We start from the raw sequence: 9,764 nt of genomic DNA on the forward strand, positions 1-9,764 counted from the left end.
TTGCCATCAATTTATCATTTCTTTTCAATTAGTAAACATAAGTAATTTCCCCTTTGTTGTCCTTGGTGTCTTTGTTGGCTTCTCATGATAAGATTAACAAAAATCGGACACATCGGTTAACCCCATTTCTTCTCGTTGCCCGCAAGAAAGAAAGAGAGAAATGGTACCAACGCGTGCGTGAAGTGGGGATAGGTCAGCAGAAAGCACTACTTCGCTGAAATTATAGTTCGTTGCCCATGTGTTCAGACTTTCCCCAAAAGGAGAATTCCAGCACCTGTTTTCACTTATTTGCTGCTGAAGGAGCAGGTTTTTTTTTTTCGCGTGCGTGTTTGATGACACGTTACGAGGCCATGACGCTGAAGCGACGTTTAAGTCAAATATTAAATGCATTATAAGCGCACCTTGAAAACTGAGTTCTTGCAAAGTTATCCTAGAAGCTGTGCTCTATTAGTTTTGTTTTCGAAGCGCACGGCATCGCGCACCCCGGAGGAAACACCGTGAAGCCTGATTAGCCGGCGGGGTTTTGCGGACGTTACCTTCTCCTTGGGAATCCAATCGAAGCAGTCCTTGAAGGAGTAGCCCTTGATGCGAGAGCCGATCAGGCGCACGGCGTTGATCACGAGGGGCTGCTCGACGAACACCACGAAGTTGCGCGTCATGCCGAAACTGTGGTAGTAGCTGAACGTCGTCTTCCAGCTCGACGGAATGTTGTACGCCACCGAGGCCCGCTTCAGGCCCGCGCAGCCTGCACGGGGCACGGGCTCCCATAACTACGCACACTCGACGCCTCGCACGGTTGCGGTGATTACCTACAAAGACTAAGAAAGATTATGCCTCGGCACACTTCGCGCTTGACTTGAAAAGCAGCGCCATTGGCTTCCGCTGGAGTACACGAGGTGCGAAAAAATATTTTTTTTGCCCGTTTTGACAAAACATACCTGATTACAACGGTTAGAACGAGTCAGCCCATCTTTGGCTGACACGACGGGATTAAAATTTCTTCAATACGACCGAGTCATCGTGCACAGTGATCCAAGCTGGCGGTTCCAAGCCAGGGTCGCGCGTACAGGCTTCTCTCTCGCGACAAAGTCGCTCCTCGAAATGGCTGGCGCGTGCGTCACGTACCAGTTTCTCGCATTCTTCGCTCGTGGCAGCTTTGAGGCCTTGTGTGTGCGACACTGCCTCCGGGATCGGGCCACATTCGAGTGAGGAGCATGTTACGGGAAGCTCTCAGCAAGGTTATGCAAGATCATTTTCAATTTTGCGGTTCGCCTTAAAAAAAATCATTTTTCCGCTTACAAATCAGCAAAGTAATGCTAGAATCTTAAACTATACCTAATAATGCGCATAATACTGACAAAATCATGAGAATATATGGAGTAGATAACTAATAAAATTTTGAATAAGACAATTTCTTGGTATTTTGAAAAGTGTGATATGTTCTAAATAAGCTTATAGAAGTTTGAAAATAGCCAATCTACATTATCTGTCTAGCAAGGGTTCATGCAAGGTAACCATATACGATAATTTTGGCGTCCCGGTTCCTCTGGGCACGAAGGCCAAGTAAACCGCAACAAAGTGTGAAGCTTCGCCTCCTTCATGCGCCAGAGGCGCACGCACATTGGGCCACTGGCTCGCAGCCGGCGCAGAGGCGCGCGCTCGGTCACCGGACACCGGGCGGCGCACCCTCCGCGGATGCCCTCGAACTGCACGCGTGCCTTGACCAAGGAGATACCTTGGCGTGTTGTCTACACCATGAACCAAGAGCGCCAAGCGACCAGCTCTTCCGAGGCACATGTTCTAAACGGGCGTGCAAAGGGCCTTCGGCCAACTCACCGCTCTGTTTCGATGGAGCATTTATCTACCGCAACGTCATTTTCCAACGAGCAGAAGACGCAATCGGCGACGGAGAACGCCGCTGCGCGTTCCTCAACAACAACGAAGACGCCAGAGGTGGATACCGCGGGAGTGGCCGCCGATCCAATCGTCGCCAATTTTCCCTCCCAACAGCGAGAGGTGGACACTCCGACCAGGGAAAGGATGGAGGAAGATGCTGACCCGAACATTTACGGCGGCAAAATTGACGACGACACAGGTGGCTGTTGGAAGACAGTCATACATAAGCGACGCATCCGTCAAACGCGCGCTAAGACGCAACCCTCCGAGAACATCTTGGGCATTCCGGACGCCTCCCAGCCTGCCGTACGCAAGCACATTCGGAATCAGAACCTGCCTCAACTTCCTTTGCACTATGAAAAGATAATTCCGCGGCCTCATGGAAGACTTTGTCTCGATAAGTGGACGCGCCCAGAACTCGCCAGTGCTCTATGGAGTGCAGCCGGCTTGACCACCGACGATCGTCAGGACATCATATTCCGACTGCGACCTCAGCAGAACTTGGCAATCATCAGCACACCTCAGTCACACGTAGCCGACGCATTGTACAAGATGAGGGAGCTGAACCTTGCTCAGCGGGTCTATCCCATCACGACATATTTTGCGGCCCCAGACAACTCATGCAAGGGAATTGTTACTGGCCTTTTGCCCGGTACACCATCTTCCAAGCTAGTGCATGAGCTTGTGGCTCCTGGAACTAACACACTTCAAGCAAGAATGTTGGGTCGAACCAACGTTGCGTTGGTAACATTTGAAGGACTTAAAGTGCCTCGCTACGTGCGTTTCTATGGTGCAGAACTCCGCTGCTACCCCCATCGACCCCGCCAACTAGTTTGCAAGATATGTCACAAGCTCGGCCATTGGGCTGATTACTGTCCTACGCCGCACGTGGTCATGTGCGCGACGTGCGGGACTGGCAACCCCACCCCGTCACATCCGTGCACCACACACTGCAGATCCTGTGACGGCACCCACCCTACAGCGGATCCAAACTGCCCGCGGCGTGCTAGGCAGACACTGAACAAAGCTTGCGTTCGGAAAGCTCTCGAGAAAGAGCAGCGTGAACTCCAACCCTCCAGCGACCTGACGACTACCACAGATACGGTGGAGACCCGAACGTTGCGCGCCCCAACGAAGGAGACCAGAAAAATCCGGTCGGAGACCCGTTTGAGATACCGTCGCAAGTTCAAGTCTCGGTCCCGATCCCGCGAGGCATCGGTGCGCCTCCCAGAGAAGCGCCCTCTTTCCCCATTTTCCCAACAACCCTACAAGAAGGCCTTGCAGACCAACGCCACAGCCAAGGTGACCCTGGTCCCTTCAGGGGTGCAGCAGACCCCGGAGAAGAAAACAGCAATGGAGGCGCCTCGGGAGGTAGGTCGGGCGGAGGGTCTCCCACAGCTCGCTCTGCCCCGTAAATCTCTCCCTACCCCTTCCCCTATTACCAATTCGTTACCAAATCCCGATCCTCTAATAGAAATAGCCCGCCTACGTCGTGACATGGAGGCGCGCTGTGAGCGCCTGCAAAAACAAAATGGACGCGCTGGTGGCAGACATGAGCACTAGTATGCAGGCGGCTCTGGACAGGATAGAACGCCAAATGGAGGCCCTTCAAATAGGGATTACGGACCAAGTGAAATCATGTATAGAGTGCACTTTCGCACGCATGCAAGTTCCTGAGCTTAGCGGTAACAACGAAAGCGCACTTTCCGACCAAGGCTCTCGGCCGCAACCTTCAAATATGGGCACCCGGCGCCCGCATCCCTATGCATGACCGCCTGCTTCCTTTCGCGATGATGATTGCGCCGCGTAACGCGGAGCAACTAGTGGTGTGGCAGTGGAATTGTAGGGGATTCCGCCGAAAACGAGGTTCCCTACAGCAGTATATCGCCACATCCTCGAACCCTCCCGATGTCATCCTCTTACAGGAAGTCAATTGCACCCCTTCTTTATCCGGCTACAGCACGCTCTCGGGTGTCTCTCCTCTTGTGGGAGCCTTAGTTTCGAAACATGTTACATGTCGCATGCATACCACTAACATTGACATTCCTCACCAAATATTGGAAATAATTACGGAAGGTAAACGCAGCGAGAGTCTGTTTATACTCAATGCATACCAATGCATACGGAGTTCCCTCTGTTCGCGAACGCACTGTTTTCAGCCCCTACTAACAGAATTTGGTAGGTTTGGACGGGTTTGTGTAGTGGTCGGCGAGTTTAACGCTCCGCATACTGCATGGGGTTACGTTAAATCGCAGGCTAAAGGGACCCGCTTATGGAATGCCATCTGTAACATGAGATACACGCTGCTTACCGACCCAGAGCACCGCACTCGGATGGGCAACAGCGTATCTCGTGACACCTGCCCTGACCTTACTTTCGTGCGCAATACTGGCCCAGTCGTTGCGCACGGGCCTTTACAGGAGCACCTTGGTAGTGACCACTACATTGTAGCGACCACCTTGTCATTACGGGGTGCGCGCAGGCCCGAGCGAAATGTGCGTATAACGGATTGGGCGAAATTCAGGAAACGTCGCCAGGACCCACCTGAGCGCCAAGGGTACGAACGCTGGCTTGACTCTCTCGCACAAGATCTAGAGGCCACCAAGAGCACACTGCGCACCACAACCGAGACACCAGACATAGACCCGCATTTACTTCATCTTTGGAACGCCCGTAGAGGGTTGACACGACGATGGAAACGACAACGCCTCAACCGCAAACTTAGGAAACGTATAGATCAAATTACACGGGAATCTCAGGAGTATGCAGAGATCCTTACGAGGAATAACTGGCGAGGATTTTGCGATCGCCTCTCAGGCACATTGAGCACAGCAAAAACGTGGTCGATTCTTCGCTCACTCACAGATCCCACCACAACAAAGGGAAAAACATTTCAGCAGCTGCACATCCTAATGCACGAGTACAGCGACGATGTCTCGACACTCCTCAGAGAGCTAGAGAAGCATTTCATACCCACAGGCCCGCCGCCGCAGTACCCTGACTATCCTTATGTAGGCGAGGCGAACGAATTGCTCGATGCAGACATCACATCTGACGAGGTGCGGGTGGTCCTACAAGACCTTCGCCGCAACACGGCACCGGGAGCCGACCACATCCGATTCGCCACCCTTCGTAATCTCAGTAACGCGGATATTAGCCACCTCACCCATATCTTCAATGATTGCTGGCGCAAGGGCATGCTTCCCCAAGCACCGCGACACGCCATCACACTGATCCCCAAACCGGGCAAGCCTGTTAAGGTTGAAAACTTACGACCCATCTCCCTGACATCCTGCATTGGTAAGCTCATGGAGCATGTACTCTTGCGGCGTCTGCAGCCCTTCCTCGAAGAAAAATCATTCTTTTCTAACTCTCAATTCGGATATCGGGCTCATCTGTCTGCCAAAGATGTGCTTGTATACAATTGCGGGAGGAAGCCATAGGACCTCCGTCGTCCGCCCAAACGAGAGCACTCATCGCCTTAGACCTAAAAGGAGCATTCGATAATGTTGAATATGACCTCATCCTTCGCATTGTTGCACATTCACACTGTGGAATTCGTATGTACAACTATATCCGCGCATTTCTTCAAGATCGCACAGCCACCGTAGGAATGGGACCGCATCGATCCGGTACGATTCGCCTTGTAGGACGTGGGACACCCCAGGGCTCAGTTCTTTCCCCTACTCTATTCAATATCGCGCTCGCAGGGCTCTCCCGGCTACTCGACCAGATACCTGATGTCGCCCACGCTATTTATGCGGACGACATTACTATCTGGTCGACACGGGGTTCCGACGGAGCCATCCAGGACCGACTGCAGCAAGCAGTCGATACAGTTTCCGAGTACGCGAGAAAATGCGGCTTAAGATGTGCTCCGGAAAAGTCGGAGCTCATAATCATTCGCCCCCGGAGCCGTTCCTCTACTCCCCCTATCACTGTGCACGTGGATGGCACACCGATACCACAGATTAATCGTGCTTGTATCCTCGGCCTACACGTTCAAGCGGATGGCAGGTCTAACTACACTGTTTCCCTTTTATCCAGACAGATTGAGCAAATTCTGGCCATGATCCGGATGGTCTCCAACAGGCGCTCGGGCCTTCGAGAAGAGGACCTGCTGCGCTTGGTGGAGGCATGCGTGATCAGCCGCCTTATATACCATCTCCCATTTCAGCGGTTGACCCAAGCGCAACAACTTCGCATAGACGCAATGATTCCTCAAGCGACGAAGCTGGCCCATGGCCTCCCGAACTATACTTCCACACACCGTCTCCTTAACTTAGGGACACATAACACACTAGGCGAGCTGCTAGAGGCACATTGGGTCAGCCATCGCCAGCGTCTCCTACTCACTCCTACTGGCCGCCATCTTCTCACACGGCTAGAATACTCTGTCCCACCCCTTGAGTCTGAAACCCGTCCAACGATCTTGTCGTCAGCGATACGCCAGGCACTAAGTATTCATCCAATGCCACGTAATATGCAACCCGAGCATGACAAAGGGCGGCACAAAGCCCGTGTACGATACATTGGCCGCATGCTTGCAAACATCCCGGAAACACATACTTTATACACGGACACTTCACGCACTCAAGAGGGCTATACCTCGGTAGTTTTGGATGGCACCGAATCCCTGATAGACTCTGCTGCAATGCGCGAAACAAATGCCGCTTACGGAGAAATTGTCGGTGTTGCTCTTGCAATTCGATACGTCATCTGTGTTCCTGAGGAAGTGTATATATTGACGGACTCGCAACAGGCATGCCGGGCGTTCCTATCAGGACATGGCATCCCGAGAGCGGCGTACCAAATTCTCAAACAGATCCCGCAAAATACACCAACCACACCTCCCCGAATCCACTTACTCTGGATCCCTGGTCATACCTCGCTGCCGGGTAACGAACGCGCACATGCGCTTGCCCGAGAAATTTCCCTCCGGGCGACTCGGCGTGGTGAGGTGACTAGTTCAGAGTGGGGGGATCCCTTGCTCCGTTACAAAGACATACTCCGTCACTATACACGCATTCGTCGCGCCCACGCCGCACCACCGCCGTCCTTCTCGCGGGAGGAAGCAGTGGCATTACGCCAGTTACAAACCGCAACCTTTCCAAATCTTGTCTCTCTCAATAAATTCTACCCACACTGTTATGCAGATCGTTGCCCTGGCTGTGGCAGCTCGCCCACAATCTTCCACGTCACGATTGAGTGCACTGCAAACCTCTTTCCTCCCTTGCCAACTCTCCTTTACCCCTTGTGCAACAAAGAGCTCAACGGGCTCGAAACATCGCCGGAATCATCTTAGGGACCCTGGACTGAGGGTTCCTCCCCCACTGCTCTCGCCATTCAAATATTATTAATAAAGATGTTTTACTCTCTCTCTCTCGACCAAGGAACATGGGCGCTGCTTCTGCGTCAAGCTCCAGAGCAGCCAGGGATAGGCACCGCTGCCCTAACCTAACGAAACGAGAGGAGCACAGTAACGTTCAGCTCGCAAACCTGCGAAGAGCCCCTACATTGAGCCCCTACCCACTAACAACTTAAGGCTATCGCTCAACGCAAGATGTGCCTGCATGATTGGAACTTACTGGATTGCTATCGATGGTTCTATGCGTTGTCTGTTGTCACCGAAGCTTGATGTAATCAATGCGGGACGCGAATTGTGTAGTACTTTCTGGAAGACAAGTGGGCACCGGCGATTACTCCGGAAACTTCGGTGACTCGTGTATAAAAGCCGACGCGCTTGAACGGCAGATTACACTTTCGACGAACGCAGATTGTGTTCGCCGCTATCGTTGTGCTTTGAGAATAACTTGCTTTTTTTTTTGTGGGCACAGGTTTGCCCAATAATAAGCTAGTTAACCTATTGACAGTTTAAGTGCTGTCTTTTTTTTTTCATCGTCACTACTAGGTGACAATATAATGCTTCGCACCACGATAATTTCCCTCGCGAGAGATCCGGCCGTAATTTTTTCGTCAGACTGATACTTACAAAATGTGTGAAATCAACCTATAATGTTATCGCATAACAAATAAATAAATAAATAAATAAATAAATAAATAAATAAATAAATAAATAAATAAAACTTAAATTCGATCAATCTGCTTGCATTGGCATCATACCCGTACGTTTACTCTTTCATCTTAGCCCTTCGTCCTGTCTTTTCGTTTAAGAACTTCTTTCGGAGCATTATTTCACTAGTTCTATAGCGCTTAGCAGCCTGTTCTTCAACCAATACGTGAGAACAAGTAATACATATGCCTCATATTCATATCCTCATAATGTAGCATGTGATCCTCCGTAATAACCCGCATATAAACTCATATATTAAATACAGTATTATCGCTGTTACACTTATAAACATTATAAGAAGGACGCTATTGCCCCTCGTATGTAAACACTAAACTCGAGCGTTTTCTATGTGCACAAACACGCATGCTAATCAGTCACCTTGGCTGGGCAGCGGTATCTTGACAATGTGGTACTTGAGGCCCGCTATGAAACTGGCACCCAGATTGTAGCTGGTGCCATCTTCCAAAGTGATGGGGTGCGCACTTGCCAGGTTTACGGACACCAGCTTGTTCACGTCGTACTGCGAATGTACACAAAAATGTCCGAGTTTCGCCCGAAATGCGAAGCATCGAGTGCGACAGCAAAATAGTGGACAGCTATACGAAGTAAGAATTATATGAGCCGTATAAACTCGTTAACATTCGCTCACTAACTAACTTAACGAGCACGGTGTCATGCGAGCGCAGGCAAACACAGACACATCTCACTCGATGGGCGTGGACACTCGCTGTCAATAAGCAGGCGTGAGGAAGAGCGGCAGCAGCAGCGAGCGAATTGACCTTTGTGCTGGCCCTCGCTTGAACGCGAACTAAGCGACGAAAGCACAGCGCACACAAAGCTATCAGCTCTCCGGCACCTAGCCTCCCTACTCATCGCAGATCGCCTTCAAGACAGGGCCAGCAAGGCCGCGCTGTAACACAGCATACGCCGGCGCAGCCGGTGTGCGTAATATATATATATATATATATATATATATATATATATATATATATATGCACACCGGCGACGGCTGTGTATGGCGGCCGCAGCTGGAAGGACGAAGTTTAGACAAGTACGTACATGTAGTACCCTGCGTTTCCATGCTGGCTGAACCGCCCTGCGTGCAGCTCCCGTGTACACTTGTGCCCTTTTAGTCACATTTAGGGCAATCCCTGTAGGAAACGCTATGCTGTGCGGGACTCGCGCTCGCCAGCCTGAGCAAAGGCAGGTCGGCTCACTTCCAAGGCCAGCGTGCGGCGTACATTGCCAGCCGATACTCTTTTTAGCTTCAGGTCTTAGGGGAATGTCGAGACAGAAGCAGCAGACCCAGCAGCTCTAGTGGCGACATTTCGTTAGACAATATATACATCAACATCCATCTGTTGTCTGACACTTCCACGCGAAAATGTATAGCTTTAGGAAGCTTGCATCACCACGACAGCCTTTACGGCAGGAGATTTGTACACAATCACAGAATGACAATGGAGGTGCACATTTGGTCAAGCACAATATAGTTATACATACCACGACCAGAATATGCTATGAATGGCATCCCAGCGTTCTTGTATATATATATATATATATATATATATATATATATATATATATATATATATATATATATATATATATATATATATATATATGAGACGCACCCGTCGCGGACTGTTTAATGAGTGTTGCCGAAATTACGATTTCTCAGAACGCATAAATAATCGTTAAGTCCGTAATCAATCGATATTCTGCAATGTTCATCATTTCTACAGCCTCGTTTGCAGCTTTCTACACAATGGTTGCACTAACCCTCTGGATGGCT

At 50.5% G+C, this 9,764-nt stretch overlaps 1 protein-coding gene across 1 annotated transcript in view; it reads right to left on the reverse strand.

Moving 5' to 3' along the window:
• LOC142575179 (carotenoid-cleaving dioxygenase, mitochondrial-like) overlaps window positions 1–9,764 on the reverse strand; it is an 81,590-nt gene that overhangs the window by 17,861 nt on the left and 53,965 nt on the right. The window contains exons 4-6 of the mRNA XM_075684272.1: window positions 9,752–9,764; window positions 8,348–8,489; window positions 537–745 (exon numbers count right to left, since the gene is read on the reverse strand). The exon at window positions 9,752–9,764 is cut by the window's right edge and continues 129 nt beyond it. Of these exons, the coding sequence (XP_075540387.1) occupies window positions 537–745; window positions 8,348–8,489; window positions 9,752–9,764 (364 nt within the window). The remainder of the gene's footprint in view (window positions 1–536; window positions 746–8,347; window positions 8,490–9,751) is intronic.

This window comes from Dermacentor variabilis, chromosome 3 (genome assembly GCF_050947875.1).
Source record: "Dermacentor variabilis isolate Ectoservices chromosome 3, ASM5094787v1, whole genome shotgun sequence".
Taxonomy (NCBI): Eukaryota; Metazoa; Arthropoda; class Arachnida; order Ixodida; family Ixodidae; genus Dermacentor; species Dermacentor variabilis.